The following is a 26112-nucleotide window of genomic DNA, read 5'->3' as shown; positions in this document are numbered from 1 at the left end:
TTTCAGTTAATAACACTTTTATCTTGTTAAATTTCCTACAATAAAAAAATTAAAAATATTTACATCACATTTAGAGCAGCCAATACTGTATTCTTTGTTCATGAGTCCATGTGTTTAAGACATTTTTCTAAATACTGTAAAACCTTTTTTTATGCAAAAAAACATTTTAATTCAAAATTAAGTTGACAGACTACAGTGAAATGCTACATGCTAGAATGCTACATGCTTGTATAGTGTGGAAGGCTTGGTTACACAGCAAACAAATTTTATATTTAATTGTTAATTCTCTAGCATTTCTGACAGCTTTACATGTTGCTATTTAATACAGTTTTATATAATAGAAATCAGAGTTAACCATGAAAACAGATGTAACTTTTCTGAATAGAGAAAATGCTATCTAACAGTCCTCTGAGATTTGTGATATCTGTGTTTTAATTATAGTAGCTTGAGATTCTTGTAGTAATGACATCCAGCTGTAAGCACGTGTGCTTTTGTATGTTTCTTGGGTTCTGAATGAATGATTGCAATACATACACCGCTACCTCGATACAACGCGACCCAATATAACACGAATTCGGATATAACGCGGTAAAACGGGGTGGCGCACTCCAGTGGATCAAAGCAAATTCAATATAACGCAGTTTCACCTATAACGCGGTAATAATTTTTGGCTCCCAAGGACAGCGTTATATCGACGTAGAGGTGTAATTTGATTCATGGATGATTTTAATTTCAGGAAAAGCTGTCTGGTATTTGAAGGGAATTACGGGATATACCTAAAATGTTCAGAAGCAAAGTAACGAATTGCTTATATCTTGTTTCATTTGAAGGTTTTAAAATATCTTGAAAATCCTCATATTCCCCATAACATCAAAATATCTAATTTGATAAATGCTATGTTCTTGCCTGCCTCTGGAAGGCAGAATTAGAAGCAAAGTGGAGATAGCAGAAATAGTATTTTCTGTGCAGCACCTGAAGATTTCCATAAAATGCCTGCCACAACCCCAACAATGTCAGACAATCTACAGAAAATGCTTATCTTCCTTAAGCTTTCCAATTCCTCTCCCACCCCAAGCAACAGTGGCAGCATGATTGGCTCAGTTACACTGCCATTCACATCTCTAATGTAGCTGTATCCAAGTGGGGAGGGAGATAATGCTGCCTCAAGCAACATTAAACCTCTATAGTAGTTTGCCACATAAGATAGGATCCTCTTCAATGGGAGGTGGCTGCAGGAAGCTACTGCATCTTGTATCCACCCCCATGCCTTTGCGGATGGCTACAAATATGCATATGTGGCAACTTTAAATTAAGCTTATCTTTAATAAGTAGTAAGATGTTCTTTCCACACACAGGATTTAAATCTAAACAGAGAGTACTCTTTTCATGAAGATTTTTCATACACTTCAATTTTTTTAAATCTTAAATGTGAAGGGATATGCTGTATAAGGGGAAAATGTGGTGGTTCTTCAAGGAGTGTCACTGTGGGTGCTCCACTTTAGGTGTCTTGGCGCCCTGCTCTTGTAATCAGAGATTTGTAGTAGCCATCTTGTGCCGCTCCAAGTGGTTACATAGCGGAGCGCAGCCAACCATCCCCCAGTTCCTTCTCTACTGCCTTTGGCTTGAGTTGGAGCTACAGCAGTGCCATCTCTTACTTTTGAGAGCTTAATAGTTTGCAGTTGTTCCCGATAGTGTTAGCTTAGTCATAGTTAGCTACCCTACCCTTTTGCCCTTTATATCTTATATTTTATATTTTAGTTTATTTATATATATATATTTCTCCCTTTACCCCCGCCTCTCTGGTGGGTACTCGGCTATTGATTAAAGAAAAAAAGAAAGAAAAATGGGGTTATTCCTGTTCTTTCTCCAAAGGAATTGCTGTCTCAGGCATTCCCGGCTCACCTGGCTTTAAATGCTGCCTGACTTGCAGACTTTCCATACCGATCTCTGACGAACACGCACCATGTGTCAGCTGCTTCAGCGAGGCACACGTTACCGAAAAGTGTCCACATTGCAGAAAATTGGCTGCCAGGACAAGGAAGGCTAGGGATCTCCAGTTAAAGCTCCTGATGATGGAGAAATCCCTCAGACCAGCCTCCAATCCCGAATCCAGGACACCTCCTGGTCGCCAGCGGCAGCGTCCAACAGGGGATCTACTTCAACAACGGCCGCTAAGGAGCCTGCTCCTAGAAAGGCTACCAAAAAGCGGTCAGACTCATCCCCACAATGAGAATCACCTAAAAGAAAGCGATCTCCAAATGAAAAATCTACCCTGGTACCAATGGCCCCAAGAGCACCAGACCGTGAGGCACTGGGAACATCCGTACTGAGATGTCCCGAGGAGCTAAAGACCCTATGTGGGAAAGCTCTAATGGAGGTGCATGCAGTAAAGCCAAACCTCCCAGGTTGGCACCTACAGAGCCCAAGAAAACCTCGGCACCAAGCAGTACAGTGTCACCATCTGATACGTACCTATCCAGCACATCTCCAAGTCATCGGCACTGACAGCTTTGACCCTAATTCCTGGTCAGTGCATGATGCCGTCCCTGACACCGAGCCTTATGGTTCCACAGCAATTCATGAGGCACGCAGACCTGATAGTGGCCTCAACACCTGGAATTCCCCTACTCAGTACCGATGGTACCCCAGCGAGACCGGGACCAAGCCTGGTAACCACTCCCTGTGGATCAGACCCTCCCTTCCCCAGTGATGAGGAAGAAGAGGATGAGGCAGTAATATACACTCCTCGTTACTCCTCCCCTAAACCTGGACCCTCTCAGCACCAAACATCTACAGACATGCGGGGCTAATATGGTCAACCATGGGCACCGCCACCTATACCCTTCCCACCCAACTGGCCATACTGGGATCCATGGGCAATGTATAGGGCCCAGAACCTCAGGCCCCTTAACCCACCAAGGTCCAAAACAACTCTGTCCCTTTCACCAACTGTCCCAACACCCTCAGAGACACAAGAGGAAGAGATAGAGGACCCTGATGACACACCTGAAGGTGACACCCTGCTGCCCACCCACATATCATCTTCATCACAGGATGAAATGATGATGCCACTCCCCCTCACACACTATGGGGGATGATGTCAAATCTTTTCAAGACCTCTTCAAAAGTGTAGCTGAATCTCTGGACATTTCGTTAGCTGAGCTACAAGAGACCCAACACAAGCGCATAGACATACTCCAGGCATCCCCAACAGCAAAGATAGCACTGCCAATTAATGATGCCATTATGGACCCTGCAAAAATAATCTGGCACACACCCACCACAGCCCCTCCCTCCTATAAGAGGTCTGACAATAAATATTATGTGCCAGTGAAAGGGGCTGAGTTTCTATTCATCCACCCTGCACCAAACTCGCTGGTGGTTGATGCGGTAAATCCAAGGGGGAAAACAACACTAGTCCAAAATGACCCCATATGATAAGGACCAGAAAAGGCTAGACCTCTTCGGATAGAAAGCCTACTCCTCTGCCACACACTACTTCCGCATAGCCAATTATTCAGCCCTACTGGCAAAGTACACACACAATCTCTTTCCCAAAATTTTGTAATTTATTGAAAGTTTACCCAATGACAAAAGAAAATGCTATAAGGCAAACATCTCGGAGGGGTGTCTCATCGCCAGGACGGCCCTACAGGCCTTTCTTGAATCTGCAGACATGGCAGCACAGTCCATCGCTACATCCATGGTCATGCACTGGACATCCTGGCTCCACCTCTCTGGGTTCCCCAAGTTGGTCCAAGCCACCATGGAGGACTTACCCTTTGAGGGTCAAAAATTGTTTGCAGACAAAACCAATATGTCTCTACATACCTTAAAGGACTCCCGGGTGACTTTAAAAACCCTGGGCATCTGTGTATCTGCAAACAAAAAGAAACAAGGCAGGTTTTACAACCAGAGATTTCGGGCTGCTCCATACTCTCAGCCCCAAAGACAGTATGACCAAGATGTAAACAAAGACAGACCAGATGTCGGCAGAATTAAGTTCAGCCTTGGACATCTCAACCATCCACCTTCAGACAATCATTTTGAAGGTGTGGTCGAGGGCACGAGACATTCACACTCTGATTCTTGAACCAGATCTGATCCCCCAGCCCATTCAGAGACCGTTGGGTAATATGGTGACAGTCTGGAACTGTCAGACAACAGACAAATGGGTTCTGGAGATTATCCAGAAGGGCTACTCCATCCCCTTTATTTCTAGCCCACCTACTCACTCCCTTCCCCCGTCCCTCTGCAGGGAACTCTCTCACAAGCACCTGTTACAACAGGAAATAAACCACCTCGTACAATTAGGTGTCGTGGAACCCATACTATCTCAACACAGGGGCAGAGGTTTATTCCCATTATTTTCTTACTCAGAAAAAGAATGGCAGGTGGAGACCCATCCTGGATTTATGACAAGTCAGTACATTTGTGAGAACGCAGTTTCAAAACGGTGACTATATCCACAATAATTCTGGCAGTAGAGAAAGGAGATTGGCTCTCAGCCCTCAACTTCCAGGACGCTTATTTTCATATTACCATTCACCTGGCACACAGAAAATTCCTAAGATTCACTCTAGGGAATCAGCATTTACAATACAGAGTGCTACCCTTTGGCCTGTCAACTGCCCCAAGAGTTTTTTCCAAGATTCTCGCAGTCATTGCAACTCACCTCCGCAGACAGGGAGTGATGATTTTTTCATACTTAGACGATTGCCTCCTAAGGGCACCAATGCCACAAGGAGTGATAAACGCCACGCATACCACAATAACCCTGTTCATGGACTTCGAGTTACAGATAAATGTACAAAAGTCCACGTTGGTCCCTGTCCAACAGTTGGAATTTATAGGAGCCTACCTCGACTGTCTCACAGCAACAGCAATGTTAACCCAGTAACGCTTCCTCACTCTAGTCAACCTAATTTCAACAGTGATGGACAGCCCACAAATGTCTTCCAGAATGTGTTTACAACAGTTGGGGCACATGTTGGCAACAACGTTTGTTATAAAATATTGCAGGCTCCACATGAGTTTCTTACAGGCCTGGCTTCGAACAGTCTTTATACCCCACAGACATTCTCTCAACTGATGCCTCATGATGCCCTGCAGGGTAAAAGACTCGCTAACATGGTGGACACAACCACAGAACATCTGCTCAGGAATCCCTTTCCAATAAAAAGTTCCAGCCATGACAATCACGATGGATGCCTCTTTAGTTGGTTGGGGGGCACATTTATGCGACAATATGGTCCAGGGCCACTGGTCTTCAGCAGAGTCCAACTTGCACATAAACTTACTGGAGCTAAGGGCAGTCCGAAACGTATGCGAGCTTTTTCTCCCTTTAATAAAGAACAATGCCATCAAGATCCTTATGGACAATATTGCATGCATGTTCTATATAAATAGCCAAGGGGGAGCATGATCATACTCACTATGTTCAGAGGCAGTACACCTCTGGAATTGGTGCATCAACAACAACATAGAGATTTCGGCATCCTATTTGCCGGGATGTCAGAACACAACAACCAACCACCTAAGCAGAGACTTCTCACAAACACACGAGTGGAAGATGGATCCCAGAATTCTCAAAGCCATATTTGAGCTATGGGGGTTCACCACTATAGACCTATTTGCAACAGCTCAGAACATCAAGTGCCCACAATATTGCTCTCGGGACGGATTGGGACACCACTCCCTGGGCAATGCTCTCCTCATAAAATGGGAAGCGCCAATGTTGTATGCATTTCTTTTGATCCCACTACTGAGCCGAATCATTCACAATCACAGGCAGGACAAATCCAGGGTCATTCTTATTGCATCCACATGACCCAGACAAACATGAGACAGATGAGTCTGTCCCATACCTGAGACAGATGCCAGTGAAATCACCTCACACCAGTGATGAGCTGCCAAAAAATTTAACAACCGGTTCCCTCCTCCTCACCCCTCGAGGGGGTCGTGCCCCCCCGGGACTCCTGCCCCATCCAACCCCCCACATTCCTTGACACCCCCACCCCCCTTTCCCTGTCCCCTGACTGCCCACTGCCGCCCCATCCAACCCCTCCTCTCATTCCTGATGGCCCCCTGGGACCCCTGCCCCATCCAACCACCCCTTCTCTTTGTCCCGGACTGCCCCTGGAACTCCTGCCCCTGACTGTCCCCCACCGCCCCATCCAACCCCTGCTCCTTTCTGACTGCTCCCCCAGGACCCCTGCCCCTATTCAATCCCCCTGTTCCCTGCCCTCTGACTGCCCTGATCCCTATCCACCCACCCCCACGAACTCCCCTGCCCTCTTTCAACACCCCCTCCCTGGCCCCTTACCGCGCTGGAGGCCGGGCCAGAGGTGCCGGGGCCGGGCCAGAGGCGCTGGGGCGCTCGGCTGGGGTCGTTGGAGCCAGGGCGCTCGGCCGGGGCCGTTGGAGCTGGGGCCTGCCTCGCCTCCTTGCCCCCCCCCCCCTCCCGCCCCCCCCCCCCCCCCCCCCCCCAGAAAGCAGAGGTGATCTGGGGCTGGGGGCGGGGCAACTTTTTTAGAACCAGTTGTCCCACTCCGAACAACCAGTTCTAAAAGGGCTTCTAAATTTAGCAACCAGTTCTTGCAAACCGGTGCGAACCGGCTCCAGCTCACCACTGCCTCAAACCCTTCCCTTAGTGCCTCACTTTCTGTCACAGGACACGGGGCGTGTCCGTCACCCCAACCTCGCAGTACTCCACCTCAAGGCCTGGTTACTCCATGGCCGATGGGGGTAAAGGACTGTTCTGAAGAAGTGAAAGATATACTACTTAAAAGTCGCAGACTAAGCACAAGAAAGACATACACCTCTATCTCGATATAACGCTGTCTTTGGGAGCCAAAAAATCTTACCGTGTTATAGGTGAAACCGCATTATATCCAACTTGCTTTGATCCACCGGAGTGCGCAGCCCCGCCCTCCCGGAACACTGCTTTACCGCGTTATATCCGAATTCATGTTATATCGGGTTGCGTTATATCGGGGTAGAGGTGTATATATATAAGTGGAAATGAGTCGGCACTTGGTGCCAGGACAAACAGAGCTTTCCACAGTTGGCCCCACTACTTAGAATCCTCGATTATATACTGGGCCTTAAAAAATCTGGGCTATCCACAGGCTGGTGGATAGCCCAGAGTACATCTGGCTGCTATCACCTCCATCCACGACAAGGTGGACGGAGTCACTATCTTTGCTCACCCGATAACTAAACGCTTCCTTAAAGGAATAGAAAACACTTAACCCACACTAAGAAACCCTATTCCCATATGGGACCTCAACCTTGTTATACGCGGTCTCATGGGAAAACTGTTTGAACGCCTCACAACTTTCTTGCTGTTACTTATCAATTAAGGTTGCTTTCCCCATTGCCATCACGTCAGCAAGACGGATGGGAGAATTAGGTGCCCTAATGGCACACTCACCTTATACTAATCCTACAACCGCACCCCAAGTTCATACCCAGGGTTGCCCCCCCTTTTCATTTAAATCATCCCATATACTTACCTTTATATATTTTTTCTGAAGCTGCATACCAACAGCAGGGAGGCCTCACTTCACACGCTAGACATCTGCAGCGCACTAGCTTTCTACATAAAAAGCACAAAAACTTTCAGAAAATCATCTGAACTATCAGTTTCCGTAACAGAACTCTCGAAGGGCCAAACCATCTCAAAACAAAGACTATCCAAATGGATATCTAGATGTAGCCATTTGTGCTATCAAAACAGTAACCTGTAACCTCCACTGGGAGTTCGCACACACCTCATCAGAGCATTATCAACATCTATGGCCTTTCTCAATAATGTACCTGTGATGGGTTCCCCCTGGGGTGCCACCTGGAACTGTGGTACCACTGAGCCCCCCTGACCCACCACCCTGGGCTCCCTCTCACACTGTGGTGCTGTCAAAAGTTGCCAAGCTCTCCAAGCTTGCTCTCTCACCAGCATACACACAGGTAGGGACACACCCAGCTGCAGAACTTACAGGCTGCTGTGATCAGCTCTGCATGGGGAGACTACAGCTAAGGAACTGTCCAGCTGCTCAAGAGCACACACACCCCTGGCAGGTAAACCCAAAATTATACCACCTTGCGCCGCACAGAGATTGGTACAGCGTAAGCTCATGAAATTCACCCTCTACATTTGTAATAGATATATAGACAATATTCCTAACTTCAGATACCAAAATGATACATGCATACAAATAGGATAATCATATTCAGTAAATCATAACCTTTACAATGATCTCACATGACCTATCTTGTATTAAAATACATCATAGTTATGCCGTAATCATACCATAATAATATATCTATGAAGAATATGGGATGCAGTGTCACAGTACCTATTACTGACATTTGCAAAGCAGCTACCTGGGCATCTGCCCATACTTTCACTAAACACTATGCTCTAGAACAGGGGTCTCCAAACTGCGGCCCGTGGCTTCCATTTGTCCGGCCCTCCAACCAACAGGGGAGAAGCGAACAGCTGAGTAGGCAGCCGAGCAGGCAGGGGGAGGGGCCGCTGGCAGCAGCTCACACGGGGCAGCAGCACAGCTGAGCTGTGCAGAGGGGTGAGTGCCTCTGGGAGCCAGTGGCCGCCCCCAAAAGGGGAGCCAACTTAGGGGAGAGTCGTTGATTCAGCAAAGCAGGTACAGGGAGAAGCAAATAGGCAGGCTGCAGGCAGGGGGAGGGGCTGCCGGCAGCAGCTCAGGTCGGTGGGGGCGGGGGTAGCTCAGCTGAGCTGTGCAGAGAGGTGAGTGCCTCTGGGAGCCAGTGTCCGCCCCCAAAAGGGGAGCCAACTTAGGGGAGAGTCATTGCTGCAACCGAGCAGGCACGGACCCCTGCCTTAGGAGTAAAAATACAAGCCAGATGCTTAATTACATCTCAGATAAATGGAGTAAAGAAGATGGAAATTAACAATTTCGTAATGGTTAAATTTTAACTACATCACTAATAGAACCTAACAGTATTTGTATGATACAAATGTGTGAGGTTTTAGAAATAAAATAAAAACAAATGTGAAATGATTTTAATGTATTGACGAATATTGTGTGATTTCACAGTACCTGCATCAATTAACTTTTATACCTGATTTAGAATTTAATGCAACACTGACACAGTAGAATAGTGTTGTTTTTTAACTATTTTGCATGTATTTGCATATATTTAATTTCTTTCATAGCTGCTTTGGCCCGCAAAGCCCCTTCAAAAATCTAATATGATCCTCGTCTCATAAAGTTTGGAGACCCCTGCTCTAGAACAACAGTCAGGAGCAGATGCTCAGTTTGGACTCACAGTGTTATCCACCTCAATGAACCAACTCCAAAGCCCCTCCACTCCACTGAGGGGCATTGCTCAACAGTCACCTAAAGTGGAGCACCCACAGGGGCACTCCTCAAAGAAAAAGAAGACGATGAGGTTACTCACCTTGTGCAGTAACTGAGGTTCTTCGAGATGGTTGTCCCTGTGGGTTCTCCACTACCCCCCTTCCTCCCCTCTACTTCGGCGTTTCATGACGATCCTCTGGGGTAGAGAAGGAACTGGGGGACGGTTGGCTGTGCACTGCTAGGTAACCGCTCGGAGCGGCGCAAGACAGCTGCGGCACGTGTGCAGCCAACCGGGCACTGCTACTACAAATCTCCGATTACAAGCGCAGGGCGCCAAGACACTTAAAGTGGAGCACCCACAGGGACACTCATCTCAAAAACCTCAGTTACTGCACAAGGTAAGTAACCTTCTCTTTCTGAATTACTGTGTAATAAGATTGTGATTATGTCATGAAGGTTTAGTCCATTCTTTCATCTTGCAAGTATGAAGCAATAACTTATTATTTAACATTTATATTGCGGAGTCACCTAAAGCCCTTAGTAAGGGTAGGTCTCATGTGCTAGTCACAGTACAAACATAGTACAATGACAGTACTTGCATTGTAGAACTTACTAATATGCACTCTATATTTAAACTTAACAGGAAATATGAAGAAGCATTAGAATACCATCGTCAGGCCCTAGTATTGATTCCTCAGAATGCTTCCACATACTCTGCCATTGGATACATACACAGTCTAATGGGCAATTTTGAAAGTGCAATTGACTATTTTCATACGGTATGTATATGGTATGAATGAGAGAGGTGCTGGTCACAGCTGCATAAGTAGGGTTATATTTTATTTGCGTACTTAAAACAAATTCATTGCCTTATGTGTGAAAAGGACAATGTATCCTTCCCAAACTTACAGCACTTACTCTTTTGAATATTGAATAAACGTTCTGAGCATTTACAAGTAAAACCTGTTAATTAAATTAAAATAATTTTAAAAGGATCCCTTAAGAAACGTAGTATGTGTCAGTCCTTTCTGTGTCCCAGATTATCCTAATAAGTGAATGACATTGACTCTTCAGATTTACCAGATAGTTAGAATTCATTGAAATCTGGTACAGTTTATATTTCAATCAATTAGGTTCTAAATTAGCTACCTCTTCCCTGTAGTGACACTGAGAAGGGAAAAAAATACGAAAAACTAGTGTATTTAAAAATCAGTCTAATCTAGTCTGTGACCACAAACACTAAAGTACCGTAAACATAATTATATGATTATAATATAATATCACTGCAGGGCAGAATGAAGGTTCTTTGTGTGTAAGGGTTCCACACCTTAATACTGAATTTTCTGAGTTTTTGTAATGCTTGGTTTGGGGATAACATTCCTGCAATGCTTTTTACCCCTAAATGAAACTCAACTTCAACTCATATTAATATAATTTTTAGTTTGAGTCTATATATTCCAATTTAGCTGTACAAACATAAACAATAAACTTGCTCAAAGATTCTTAGTGTAGAAGCTGTAAGTATTATTTTTTATTAATTCATCTTCCTTCATGGAGGAGGAAAGGTTGCACTGCTGTTTGGTGGACAAATTTTAGTACTGGAACAAAGGTGGGTTTAGTGTACCTAGTTTTGGTTTTGTTAATCATAGAATCATAGAAGATTAGAGTTAGAAGAGTCTTCAGGAGGTCATCCAGTCCAACCCCCTGCTCAAAGCAGGACCAACCCCAACTAAATCATCATAGCCAGGGCTTTTTTAAGCTGGGCCTTAAAAACCTCTAAGGATAGAGATTCACCAACTCTCTAGCTAACCCATTCCAGGGCTTCACCACCCTCCTGGTGAAATAGTTTTTCGTAATATCCAATCTAGACCTCCCCCACTGCAACTTGAGACTATTACTCCTTGTTCTGTCATCTGCCATCACTGAGAACAGCCGAGCTCCATCTTCTTTGGAATTCCCCTTCAGGTAGTTGAAGGCTGCTATCAAATCCCCCCCCTCACTCTTCTTTTCTGCAGATTAAATAAACCCTGTTCCCTCAGTCTCTCCTCATAAGTCATGTGTCCCAGCCCCTTAATCATTTTTGTTGCCCTCCGCTGGACTCTCTCCAATTTGTCCATGTCCTTTCTGTAGTGGGGGGGCCCAAAACTGGACGCCAGATGTGGCCTCACCAGTGCTGAATAGAAGGGAATAATCACTTCCCTTGATCTGCTGGCAGTGCTCCTACTAATGCAGCCCAATATGCTGTTAGCCTTCTTGGCAACAAGGGCACACTGTTGACTCATATCCAGTTTCTTGTCCATGTAATCCCCAGGTCCATTTCTGCAGAACTGCCACTTAGCCAGTCGGTCCCCGGCCTGTAGCAGTGCATAGGATTCTTCTGTCCTAAGTGCAGGACTCTGCACTTGTCCTTGTTGAACCTCATCAGATTTCTTTTAGCCCAATTTGTCTAGGTCACTCTGGACCCTATCCCTACCCTCCAGCATATCTACCTCTCCACCAAGCTTAGTGTCATCCACGACCTTGCTGAGGGTGCAATCCATCCCATCATCCAGATGTTGAACAAAACCAGCCCCAGGACCAACCCCTGGGGCACTCCAGTTGATACCTGCTGCCGCCTAGACATCGAGCTGTTGATCACTACCCCTTGAGCCTCACAATCTAGCCAGCTTTCTATCCACCTTATAGTCCATTCATCCAATCCATACTTTTTTAACTCGCTGGCAAGACTGCTGTGGGAGACTGTATCAAAAGCTTTGCTAAAGTCAAGGTATATCATATCCACCGCTTATCCACAGAGCCAGTTATCTCATCATAGAAGGCAATCAGGTTGGTCAGGCATGACTTGGCCTTGATGAATCCATGTTGGCTGTTTCTGATCACCTTCCTCTCCTCCAAATGCTTCAAAGTGAATTCCTTGAGGACCTGCTCCATGATTTTTCTGGGGACTGAGGGGAGGCTGACCAGTCTGTAGTTCCCCGGATTCTCCTTCTTCCCTTTTTCAAAGTTGTGCACTATATTTGCCTTTTTCCAATTGTCCAGGACCTCCCCCGATCATGAGTTTTGAAAGATAATGGCCAATGGCTCTGCAATCTTAACTTTTTGTCATTTAAAGAAGTAGCAGTATTTTTTATTCGTTTGTTGGAAGGGTAGCCTCATTTTATAGTGAAGACTGTGTTCTTCTATCATAACAATCTGCAGCAGCAACTAAAGTAAACATAAAAATGAAGAGAAAAAACTGTATGACATTATTATGATGCAATGATGTTGCAAATATCTGTTTCTCCTATTGAATATTCTGTACTCTGTTTTTTACAGGCCCTTGGTCTTAGGAGGGATGACACATTTTCAGTCACCATGCTTGGACATTGCATAGAAATGTATATTGGTGATTCTGAAGCTTACATTGGTAAGTATATCATTTGTCGCTATATGTAGTAAAATTATGACTAGGAAACAAAACTTTTTAATGTGTATCACATAAAAGATCTTCTAATGTTACATGTACAATAGAAACCCATCAGAAAAAAAAATTGTTAGCTACTGAATCTAGAGAGAGTTAATTAAATTCAGTGGGAAGAGTCTTATGTTAAGATCAGAAAGGAAAAAATATAAATCTGGGACAAGCTTTTTCTTCACATGGAGGACATTAAAAACTATTCCATCATGGAGGAGATGTATACTCCAATATTAACTGGTTGAATCTTGGCACTGTCTGGAGAAACTAGTTATTGATACCATAAATAATGGCTTCTAGGGCAGTTTATTTTAGCATCTATTTTTAATAATCATTCATAGCACCCCCAATATACATGTCACCATACAAAATGCTTGAAGTCAAAGACAAAACACAGGATGATTCAGGTAAAGAGACAAGTATGGACAAAGTAGGAAGGAAGGAAGTCTAATGTAAAAAAGAGTTCAGGAGACTTGGCAGCTTTTTAAAGACACATTATTAAGGGCACAAGAGCAAACTATCCTAATGCATAGAAAAGATAGGAAGTATGATAAGGGACCACCTTGGCTTAACCAGAAGTTCTTCGAGTGCTTGTACATGTCCATTCCAATCAGGTGTGTGCATGTGCACGGTAGCCGGAAGATTTTTCCCATAGCAGCCTCCATTGGGTCGGCATGGGTGCCCCCTGGAGTCGTGCCTTCATGGCGCTCGATATAGAGCCCTGCCGACCTGCCACCCCCTCAGTTCCTTCTTACCACCAGTGACGGTTAGCTGGAACATCCCATAGCCCTTGCCCAGCAAGTGCCTTTATCTCCATTTTTTGTGTAGAGTTCTCTCTAGTTAGTTGTATAGTAGTTAGTTAGTTGGGGGTTTGCCCCTGCACCTTTTCTGACTCCCTGGAATTGGGGTATGCTGCGGTCCCTGGGTTTAAAAACCTGTGAGGTCTGCGCTAAGCGCATGCCAAAGAGTGACCCCCCCACCCACACTTGTCTAAGGTGCCATGGGGAAGGTTACCAAAAGGACAGGTGTAGGATCTGCTGCAAGTTCCGTCCCAGAACTATTAAAGAAAGGGAACGGCGACATAAGGTTCTCCTAATGGAGTCAGCTTTTTGCCCCCACTCAGACCTTGGGTTGGGGGACCCTGCACCCAGCATGTCCTCGTCAGCGCGGAGTGCCCTGGCACTGTCATTCTGGAATCCAGTGCCGAAAAAGGACTCCTCCCAAGACGCTCAGCACCGGCATGGCTCCTCCCATGGCTAATCAACCAGGCACCGGTCTCAGTCGCTAGTGCCTCAGAAGAAGCAGCAGCAGAGAAGGGAGTGTTTCCCCCCGGCTAAGTCTAAGGAGCCAATGGCTGTGAGACCCCAGTTGGGCCACAGCACCAGGTCCCCGAGCAGGGCCGTGTCAACTCCTGCCCAGGCAAGGTAGTTGAGTCCAGGACCACTGCGATCGCTGGATCCTACTGGCCAGCAACTGCCAAGCAACTTCCCTCAACACTGGAGAATTTCGAGGCAGCTTAAGACTTGCTGCGTCTCAAGGTGCTTTTCTCGCCCACTAGCACACAGGTGGCTCCAGCCCCATCTGCACCACCGCAACCCCAGGTGCAAATGAAGAAGGAAGCTGGCGATGATGTCCTGGTGCTCTCCTTCTCCACAGCACCCTCTGGCATCAACACCTCCAAAGAGGGAACCCACTTGGTCCCCGAGCTGCTAACACTGCCATTATTTGGGGCTTCCTCCTCCTAATCGCCGGATGAGGCACTGGCTGATACCGCTGTAGCCCCAGCGCTCGAGAACAATTGGGTGTTGCAGTAGTTGCTGCGCCAGGTTGCCCAGGGTCTGGGCATCAAGGCTGAGGAGATAGTAGAGGACTCCAATCCCATGGTGGATAGCCTCATACCCTCTGGACCTTCCCGTATTGCCCCACCGCTCATAAAAACTATCCCAAAAACCAACAAAACCCTGTGGCTGACCCCTGCCTCATTGCCACCCACTGCCAAGCGCAATGAACTGTGATATTTTGTGCCCTCTAATGGTTATGAACATCTTTATTCCCATCCGCAACCTGATTCCCTTTTTGTGGACACTGCTAACCAGCACACTGTTTTCAAGGCCCCTCCCCGAAAAACAGGGAGGCTAAAAAAATGCGACCTTTTCGGGGGAAAGGTCTATTCCATGGGTGGATTGCAGCTCCGTATTTCCAATCAACAGGCCGTTGTCAGTCTGTACTCTTTTAATACCTCTACTTCAATGGAAAAATTTGCGGAGCTGCTCCCCCTACACTCCTATGTGGAGTTTTCAGCCTTGGTTGAGGAGGGCAAGCTAATCTCCCGAGCTTCTCTCCAGGTTGCACTGGACTGTGCTGACGCAGCCATGAGAGTCATGGCTACAGGGGTGGCCATGAGAAGGGGTTCCTGGCTCCAGGTCTCTGGTTTCCCGTATGAGGTCCAGCAGACCATACAGGACCTCCCCTTTGAGGGTGTGACTCTGTTTTCGGAGAAGACTGATAAAAGACTATATAGCCTAAAAGACTCTAGAGCCACCCTCAAATCCTTGGGCCTGCACACTCCCGCCACACAGCGGAAGTCTTTCAGGCCTCAACCTCCTCTGCGGTTCTACCAACAGAACCATCAGGACGGCTCCTGGAGGAGGAATAGGAACGGCAGAAAGAGGCTGCACTTGTCTTCAGGCCAAGGCTCTGGCCAACCCAAACCACCTTCTGGCCCCAAACCGGCCTTTTGAAGGTGCGGTCGAGGACGGCGCACCAGAAAAAAAACTGGATCTACCCCACCTTACCTTTTCCTCTCGACTTCCCCTTTCTACTGTGCATGGTCCCATATCACTTCGGACCGCTGGGTGTTCCGCACGGTAGAGAGGTGATACTCCATCCAACTCTGTGCCCTCCCGCCCTTCCACCTCCCTTCCCCATCCCTCTTCAGGGACCCCTCTCACAAGCTACTCCTTATACTGGTCACTCCTTTTGCTAGGAGCAGTGGAAGAGGTTCCTCAGGAGCAAAAGGGCAGGGCTTTTTTTCCTCGGTATTTACTAATACCAAAAGCCAATGGCGGCCTCGGACCCATACTAGACCTGTGAGAACTCAACAAATTTGTGAAGAAGCTCAAGTTCTGCATGGTCTCTTGGCCTCCATCATCCTTTCATTGGATCCAGAAGACTGGTATGTTGCCCTCGACTTCAAGGACGCATACTTTCACATAGCAATAACTCTGTCCCACAGAAAATACCTCAGGTTTGTGGTAAACAACACCTACTACCAGTTCACAGTCCTCCTGTTTGGCCTGTCAGTGGCGCCTCATATTTTTACCAAGTGCATGGCAGTCGTGGCTGTGTTCCTGCACAGACGGCAGGTACAAGTGTTCCCGTACCTTGACGACTGGCGATGTTCGAAAAACTGGGTCGTCTTCTGAATGAGAGAAAATCAACGCTGTCCCCAGTTCATAGGGTAGAATTTATAGGGGCAGTACTGGACTCAACACAATCCAGGGCATGCCTCCCGGAAGCAAGGTTTCAGTCCCTCTGCGACATCATACGAGGTCTCAGGCAGTTCCCCACCACCACAGCAAGTAATTGCCTGAAACTCCTGGCACACATGGCAGCTTCTACCTACGTAGTACAGCATGCCAGACTCAGACTTCAACCTCTTCAATCGTGGCTAGCGTTAGTGTATCGGCCAGTCCGGAACAGCTTGGACAGGATCATAACCCTGCCTCACATGGTACTCTGCTCCCTCCTGTGGTGTCTCGACGTACAGATACTATGTGCAGGGGTCCCCTTCGCCAGCCCTCAGTAGCCCCTTTCGCTAGTGATGGATGCATCAGCTCTGGGCTGGGGAGTGCATTTGGGAGAACTCAGAACACAAGGCCTCTGGTCTCAGGCGGAACTCAGTTTCCACATCAGTGTCGGAGAGCTGAGAGAGGTACGCCTTGCATGCCAGACTTTCCGAGACCACTTGAGAGGGAGATGTGTATCAGTTATGACAGACAACACCATGGCGATGTTCTATATCAACAAACGGGGGTGAATGATCCTCTCTGTGCCAGGAAGCCCCCATGTTGTGGGACTTCTGTGTAGAGCACTCAGTATATCTGCAAGCATCATACATCCCCGGAGTACAGAACGAGTTGGTGGAATATCTCATCAGGTTGTTCCACGGCCACAAGTGGTCCCTTCGCCCGGATGTGGCAACCTCAATCTTCCATCAGTGGGACTTTCCCCAGATAGACTTGTTTGCCACACGACACAACGGGAAGTGCCAGCAGTTTTGCTCCTTCCTGAATCACAACCCGGGCTCCATCGCGGATGTATTCCTCCTCCCTTGGGGAGGCCATCTCCTATATGCATTTCCACTTATCCCTCTTGTTCACAAGGTGCTCTTCAAGATACGGAGGGAACAAGCTTTGGTGATATTGATAGCACCAGCACTGGTACACATCACTCCTGGAAATGTCCGTGGAACCTCCAGTCACCTTGCCACTCTTCCCAGACTTACTAACTCAGGATCATGGCCGTCTCCAACACCCAAACCTCGAGTCGCTGCACCTCACGGTGTGGAAGCTCCATGGCTGAACCTGATGGAGTTTTCTTGCTCGGATCCGGTTAGACAAGTCCTCCTTGGCAGTAGGAAACATTCCACGAGAGCCACTTACCTTGCCAAGTGGAAGAGATTTTCAATCTGGTCAGCGCAGCACTGTTCATTCCCAACGCTCACTTCTGTGCTATTTATATTAGAATATCTTCTCCATCTCAAGCAGCAGGGGCTGTCCATGTCGTCAATAAGGGTTCACGTGGCCGACATCTCTGCCTTCCACCCAGGCGCAGAGGGCCGCTCGGTCTTTGCTAACCCTAGGGTCAGCTGCTTCCTTAAAAGTACCCGCATGTCCGACAGCCTATCCAAGCTTGGGACCTCAATTTGGTCCTTTCCAGACTCATGGGATCACCCTTTGAATCTTTGGCGACGTGCTCCCTGCTCTATGTCTCATACAAGGTAGCGTTTCTGGTAGCGATAACCTTCAGCCAGGAGATTGTCTGAGCTCAAGGCACTGACATTAGAGCCCCCTTACACAGTGTTCTGTAAGGACAAGGTTCAGCTCAGGCTTCACCTGGCCTTCCTCCCAAAGGCTGTCTCCCAGTTTCACATTAACCAGGACATCTTCCTCCCAGTATTCTATCCTAAGCCGCAAGTCATGGATCACGTCCTACAGCCGTGAGTGCTACAGCCTGGCAAAGGAGCCTCTCCTTCGATGATTGAGCACTCTACCAGGGCCCAGGCCTCTTCAACGGCATTCCAGGTGCAGGGTCTCACCCAGGAAATCTGGAGCGCAGCGACATTGTCCTCCATTCACACTTTCACCACACACTATGAGATCACCCAGCAGGCCAGAGACTGCGGCCTTTGGAAGAGCAGTGCTCCAATAAGTGGACAACTCCGACCCCACCTCCTGAACTTGGGCTTGTGAGTCACCTGATTGGAATGGACATGAACAAGCACTCGAAGAAAAAACGGTTATTCACCTCATAAATGTTGTTCTTCGAGATGTGTTGTTCATGTCCATTCCAATACCTACCCTCCTACTCCTTTGTTGGAGTAGCTGGCAAGAAGGAACTGAGGGGGTAGCGGGTCAGCAGGGCTCTGTCTTGAGCACCAGGAAGGCGCAATGCCAGGGGCTGCCCAGGGCTACTCGAAATAGGCTGCTATGGGAAAATCTTCCGGCTACTGTGCACGTGTGCGCACACACACGATTGAAATGGACATGAACACCATATCTCAAAGGACAACCATTACGAGAATGTGAGTAACCGTTTTATCTTCAATGGCCTGGAACTCAGTGTCATACAAAAAGTGGAAACCAGGTCAAATTACAAAGGAAGAATACAACTCACCAGCACCCCCACACACATAAGCATGTAGGGACAATATTAGAAAGGCCAGGGCACAAATGAGATTAAACTAGGTAGGGACATAATGGGTAAAAAAAAAAACATTTTACGGTACTTCAGAAGCAAGAGGAAGATCAAGGACAGGGTAGGCCCATTATTTAATCAGGAGGGAAAGACAATAACAGAAAACTCAACAATGGCCGAAATGTTAAATACCATTTTTGTTTCAGTTTTCACCAAAAAAGTTAGCAGTGATTGGATGATTAACATAGTGGACATCAGTGTAAATGAGGTAGGATCTGATACTAAAATAGGAAAAGAATAAGTTAAGAATTACTTAGACAAGTTATTTGTCTTAAGTTGACAGGGCCTGACTAAATCCATCCTAGAATACTTAAGGAACTGGCTGAAGAGATCTCTGAGCCATTAACGATTATCTTTGAGAACTTGTGGAGAACAGGAGATATATCTGAGGATTGGAAAAGGGGCAAATATTGTACCTATCTATAAAAAGGGGAATAAGGACAAGCTAGGGAATTTATAGACCAGTCAGCTTAAGTTTGGTACTCTGAAAGATAATGCAGCAAATAATCAAGTCCGTTTGTAAGAAACTAGAAGATAATAAGGTGATAAGTAACAGTCAACAAGAGTTTGTCAAAAACAAATCATGTCAAACCAACCCAATATTCTTCTCTGAGAGGGTAACAAGCCTTGTGGATGGGGAAAGCAGTAGATGTGATGTATCTCAACTTTAGGTAAGGCTTTTTATACAGTCTCTTGTGACCTCAAAAAATAAACTAGAGAAATATAGCCTAGATGAACCTATTATAAATTGGGGGCACAAATGATTGAAAAACGTAATCAGAGTAGTTATCAGTGGCTCACAATCAAGTTGGAAGGGAATATCGAGTGGAGTTCCGCAGGGATCTGTCATGGGTCCAGTTCTACTCAGGATCTTTAGAAATGATTTGAATAATGGCATAGAGAGTACACTTATGTTTGTAGATGATATCAAGCTGGGAATAGTTGCAGGCACTTTGGAGGAGAGGATTAGAATTCAAAATGATCTTGACAAACTGGAGTAATGGTCTGAAATAAATAGGATGAAATTCAATAGAGACACATGCAAAGAACTATACTTAGGAAGGAATAATCAGTTGCACACATACACAGTGGGATCTGACTGCCTGGGAAGGAGTACTGCAGAAAAGTGTCTAGTGGTTATAGTGGCTCACAAACTAAATATGAGGTGACAATGTAATACTGTTGCAAAAAAAGCAAACATCATACTGGGATGTTTTAGCAGGAGTATTGTAAGCAAGTCACAAGCAGTAATTCTTCCTGTCTGCTCAGCACTGATAAGGCCCCCGCTGGAATACTGTGTCCGGTTCCGGGTGCCACACTTGGGAAAGATGTGAACAAATTGGAGAAAGTCCAGAGGAGGGCAACAAAAATGATTAACAGTCTAGAAAACATGACCTACAAGGAAAGATTGAAAAATTTGGGTTTCTTTAGTCTGGAGAAGAGAAGACTGAGAGAGGACATAAGCCTTCAAATACATAAAAGGTTGTTATAATGAGGAGGGTGATAAATTGTTCTCCTTTTCCACTGAGGACAGGACAAGAAGTAATGGGCTTAAATTGCAATATGAGAGATTTAGGTTAGACCTTAGGAAAAAATTAAGAACATAAGAATGGCCATACTGGGTCAGACCAAAGGACCATTCAGCCCAGTATCTGTCTACCGACAGTGGCCAATGCCAGGTGCCCCAGAGGGAGTGAACCTAACAGGTAAGGATCAAGTGATCTCTCTCCTGCCATCCATCTCCACCCTCTGACAGAGGCTAGGGATACCATTCCTTACCCCTCCTGGCTAATAGCCATTAATAGACTTAACCTCCATGAATTTATCTAGTTCTCTTTTAAACCCTTTTAGAGTCCTAGCCTTCACAACATCCTCAGGCAAGGAGTTTCACAGGTTGACTGTGTGCTGTATGAAGAAGAACTTCCTTTTATTTGTTTTAAACCTGCTGCCCATTAATTTAATTTGGTGGCCCCTAGTTCTTATATTATGGGAACAAGTAAATAACTTTTCCTTATTCACTTTCTCCACACCACTCATGATTTTATAAATCTGTATAATATCCCCCCTTAGTCTCCTCTTTTCCTAGCCTCTTTAATCTCTCCTCATATGGGACCCATTCCAAACCCCTAATCATTTTAGTTGCCCTTCTCTGAACCTTTTCTAATGCCAGTATATCTTTTTTGAGATGAGACCACCACATCTGTACGCAGTATTCAAGATGTGGGCGTACCATGGATTTATATAAGAGCAATAAGATAGTCTCCGTCTTATTCTCTATCCCCTTTTTAATGATTCCTAACATCCTGTTTGCTTTTTTGGCTGCCGCTGCACACTGTGTGTACGTCTTCAAAGAACTATCTACAATGACTCCAAGATCTTTTTCCTGATTAGTTGTAGCTAAATTAGCCCCCATCATATTGTATGTATAGTTGGGGTTATTTTTCCTAATTGCATTACTTTACATTTATCCACATTAAATTTCATTTGCCATTTTGTTGCCCAATCACTTAGTTTTGAGCGATCTTTTTGAAGTCCTTCACAGTCTGCTTTGGTCTTAACTATCTTGAGCAGTTTAGTATCGTTTGCAAACTTTGCCACCTCACTTTTTACCCCTTTGCCATCTCACTGTTTACTTCCTAACTGTAAGTGTAGTTAAGCACTGGAACAAATTACCTCAGGAGATTGTCTAGCCCATTCTTAAAAATGACAGATATTGCACAAACATCTGTCAGGGATGCTCTAGATAATACTTTGTCCTGCCTCTGTACAGAGGACTGAACAATATAGGTTTCTTCAATTCCTACATTTCTGTGATTCTGATTCCTGGAAGAAATGTGTTTAAAGGTGGAATATGGAGAAGATAGAGACTGCTTTAAACTTGAGGTCTTCGTGATTGGAGATACAGAGGGGGATAAGGAGAGAAGACTGGAAAATGTGTTCAGACTGCTTGCTGCTTACTGGGAAGGGACCATTTCTAAAGGATGAAGAGAGAGAGTTTAGTTTCCCTGCTCATTTAATCCTTGGACACTTCAGTCTTTCAGTAGGAGTGTCAATAATAATGTTTTTTTTTAATGTCCTGTCCACTAAGAACAGGATTGAGGCTACCGACTCATTTCACCAAGCAGCTTTTAGGTGGTAATTTTTTCCTCACTACTGACCAGGAATCTATTTGAACTGATGATCAAAGCACACCAGTTTTCTAGCCACTGTCAAGTTTTTTTGTAAGTACAAGACAGAGGAGAGTTCTTGGTTGAAAATTACTAAAGTGTAATTGTGTGAAGATAGCAAAGAGCAAAGAATAAAAAAAGAGGAAAAATGCATGTCTTTTTATTAGCAAAACAGTGACTGTTTCTTTAAACTGTGACAAGAAATTTTTATTTAAAGATTGGGGAGGTGATCAGTATTTAAGAGCAATATCCGTAGGAGTTGCTCACAAATGATACATCAGATAAATTTATCTAGGGAATCTCTGGCTAATCTGGCTAATACGTCTTTGTGGTAGTGAATGAATATCACACTTGTCCCTGTAGAAGCAGTAGGGATACATAAATCTTCTCACCCCCGCCCCCAAAATCAATACTTTAAAAATAGGAAGATGATCCCATATGAGGTAATGAAGCCACCCATGCTACCAAAGTTTGAGATGTTTATGCAGTATGGAAGCAATTTTTCACACACAGCTTCCTAGTTGCACATATTTTTCTGTTTGAATGGACTTGTTCATTTCTCCATGGTGAATAATAGAGTTAGTACACGGTGAAGCATGTTAATGAGGCTGAAGCCAATTAGGAAGTAATGTCTGTGTTGTCACTCCAACAAATTGGTTTGGCAGTGTGAAAAGCAATTGGAAGTGCATTTCCTCTAAATGTTAGGGCTTATTGCAGTCAGTTGATGCATTCTGATGTACTATACAGTTATTTGACTAAACTTTTAGTTATATAGTCAATATACAATTGAGCTATATATGGTTAAAACTGACTTAAACGACTGGACAGAAAATAGTTTAACAGAAAGAGGTCTTCTTGTAAACGTGAAGCTGAATTGTACTCAATATATTGGGATACCTTGGGTCTTTTTAAGACAGGAGATTGCCTACTACCGGTTCTAGTGCACAAAGCATAACACTTATAGACTTTCTTGTCAGTGGTCTGTGGATGTATAAGTGGCATGATTATTTGCTGGTAAACTAAGTATTTTATGAGATGTGAAATCTTGGGGATGTTCACTTGGACAGTAACTAATAACGTTTCTTTTTAGGAACAGAAATTAAGGACAAATTAAGATGTTATGACTTTGATGTACACACTATGAAGACATTAAAGAACATTATTTCACCTCCCTGGGATTTCAGGGAATTTGATATAGAAAGACAAACGCTGGATGAAAGTGGTATTGTGACACTAGAAACATCAAATCAAAGGAAAACTACAGATACTACTCGTCCATTAGAAGAAACCTTTGAGATTGAAATGAATGAAAGTGATATGATGTTAGAAACATCAATGTCAGACCATAGTTCATGACTAACACTGGTACAGATCTCATTTTGTAAAAGTGTAAAACATTTTGATTTAGCTTTTTTGTTGCTGTGTCATGCATTCAGGAATTTGCTATTTTTATACAAATCCCAACTACTTCTTTACGCTTAACACCGGAGAAGTAATGTCGCCTTAAGAATGTTAAAAAAATATTCATTACCAACAGACTATTTCCACTTTTATTGTTTCTACAAAATAATCTTACATAATGGAATAAAAGGTGAAATTCATATATTATGTTTTTAAAACTGGTTACTGTACCCTGTGACTGCTCTTAAGACTGTGAAACTTTAAAAATATGTCCTGAAAATGAAATAATGTACAATATTCATCAAATTGAGTAGCCAAGGGCTACTGTAGTATGATTGTGGCTAAGTTTTCAACCTATCTGTGAAGAACGCTCTGTCATAGGCCAAAAATAACTAGGGTTTTGTTGCTAACATAATATTTTATTCTTTTAAGACAGGAATTAATTTCAACAATATCCATTATTTTGTTCAGCCTCTACATGCATTTGTAGAGAGCAATTTTTTATCAGCTGAATCTAATTTGCTATGATATCAAAGCTTTTTAAGCATGGGTAATGGATATTATGGGTTCTGTTTTGTCCTATTTTTGATAATTGTTTCATCTTGTCATCTGTACTGTACTACTGGAAGATAAATGTAAGCAGAACTGCTTTGGGAAAGCTGATCAGGCAACAAATGTGAATGGCACAAATATTCAGAGTATCATAAATATTTTAATAGATATATCTGATACAGTTTTTGGAAATCAGTGACATCCTGAGCTGCTATTTTCAAAAGTTAGCTTGATTATAAGCAAGACAGAATATGCTGATTATAAGGCTGCAGAAATTCTCTTTACATTTCACTTGGTTATTTTGTCAAGGTTAAAAAAATAACTAAATAGTGTGTGTACAGTACTTTAAAAATCTCTAAGTCTGTGGTATTTTATTTTTGAATCTTCTCTGTGCATCGCTATTTATAATTAACAACCTTGTGTTTTATGAATAGAAATGATTTCTCCATCCAATAAACTAAGTAGGACCGTTCTGTGCTCCTGCTTAAAATGGATACTAACCATATTTTGTATAAACTTCTCCCCTCTCTTCTTCCTCATCCTTACTTGCCTTAAAATTTGTGCATATTTGTGGGGGGGTTGAGGGGAGGGTTAAGTTTAAGTAGTTTAATTCAGGATAGCCTTTAATTTTAACTTATCTGTGTTTTGTTAATTAAGTTCAGCAACCTTGGCTAAAGTTTTGTGTTTGATAATGTATAGAAGTGAAAATCCACATGAAGAGAAGAAGAAAAATAGTGTAGCAGTCCAGATGTTTTGAGTACTTCAAAGCTCAGGAACCAGCAAATATATGTTACATGTTGTTTTTCTTCAGATAGAAAAGTGATTAATTCACTTTTTAGTCATCAGAATCAAGTAATAGGCCTAAAATTTCATCTGATATCAATTATAAATCTGGTTAACAAACCACCTTAAACTTTGTTGGAATAAAGTCAATCATTTCTGACAGTGCTTTTAGGGGGGAAAAACAATAAAACTTCCCCAACATATCATATGTTTCATAGTTATCAAAGTAAGACGTGAAAAAAAAAAACACCCCAAAAAGGAACAAACGCTGGAAGACTATTATTAGTGCTATTAGTTAAATGTTATATATTTGGACATATATTACTTGATCTTTCCACAGCACTTCGAAAAGTTGAGGATATTGATACTTATCTCCTTGGTAAAGAGCTTTGAGATCTATAGATGAAAAACACTCATCACATATGGTAGATATTTTGATATCTCTGTGCAATAGATAGGCATTTTCCTTTGGTTTTTGGACCTTTTCTCTGTGGGGAGCTTTAGGTTTTTCTCCCCTTTCCCCTGTGCTCTAGCTTCTGAAGAGAAATAGTTCTTTTATTTCTTTAAAAACTAAACCTTGAGAGATGCAGTTTTCCCTCGTGCTGTTTTTTTTGGGTGTGTCCTCACTGCAAAATGAAAGGGTGAGTGTAGCATGATAGACATACCCATGCTAGCTTTTTTAGCTAGCGCTGGTAACAATAGACTGGTGAAGATGATGTGGCACAAGCTTGTACTTGGGCTATACAACAGAGTATCGCAATAATTGTTATTGGGGAAAACTTCCACTCTCAGTAAGGACTGAATCTGGTTGGTCCGGTTGGACAAGGGATGTGGGACGGGAATCCTCTGCATCTGATACCCTCTGAATCTCCTTTCAAGGCATCTTCCTCTCAGAGGGGGAAGCTCATATCCTTAGTGCCCCTCTACTGACAGTTTAAGGAAGGTACAGATTGTTCTTGTTTGGATTGCAGGTGCTATGAATCCTAGCTGTCATGACGGGAGAATTCCAGAAGTTTGCCTGAAATTGAGCTAGGAAATTGGCCTAAATATGCGTTGTAAGTGGGGTACCCAGTGGTTTAAAAAAAAAAAAAAAAAAAAACTTCTTAGAGCCCCTGCTCAGTGGGCATTGGACATGGAAACCACACAGCAGGGGCCCCGTATAGAAAAAATAAAGGTCAAACACTAGGAGAGCCTGTTGCAGGAAGGGTTACTAGCTCCTATTTCTTTGGTACGTAGGAACTGTGTAACACCTCATCAATTCAGACAGACAGGAAGCTCCTGTTGTTTGGGCATTCTCAAGAAGAGGGCCCTAAGGTCTGGATTTTGCTTTCACCCAGCGCACACTTTGCCTCAAACTAGTTAGAATCTTTTAATCTTCGAGATGTTCTACAAGGCCTATCTATTCTACTAGACTCTTGAGGAAGGGGTTGGGTGG

The 26112-nt window shown here is 44.3% G+C and overlaps 1 protein-coding gene across 1 annotated transcript in view; it reads left to right on the top strand.

Annotated features, from left to right (window-relative positions):
* Positions 1 to 25754, top strand: part of CDC16 (cell division cycle 16) — a 67980-nt gene extending 42226 nt beyond the window's left edge. Inside the window, exons 16-18 of the mRNA XM_034758105.1 lie at positions 9985 to 10120; positions 12657 to 12747; positions 23032 to 25754. Of these exons, the coding sequence (XP_034613996.1) occupies positions 9985 to 10120; positions 12657 to 12747; positions 23032 to 23297 (493 nt within the window). The 3' untranslated portion in view covers positions 23298 to 25754. The remainder of the gene's footprint in view (positions 1 to 9984; positions 10121 to 12656; positions 12748 to 23031) is intronic.
* Positions 25755 to 26112: the final 358 nt, after the last annotated feature.

The sequence above is a fragment of the Trachemys scripta genome, chromosome 1, assembly GCF_013100865.1.
Source record: "Trachemys scripta elegans isolate TJP31775 chromosome 1, CAS_Tse_1.0, whole genome shotgun sequence".
NCBI classification, from domain to species: Eukaryota; Metazoa; Chordata; order Testudines; family Emydidae; genus Trachemys; species Trachemys scripta.
The sequence above is the reverse complement of the archived record's forward strand: the minus strand, read 5'-3'. Positions and strand labels throughout refer to the sequence as shown.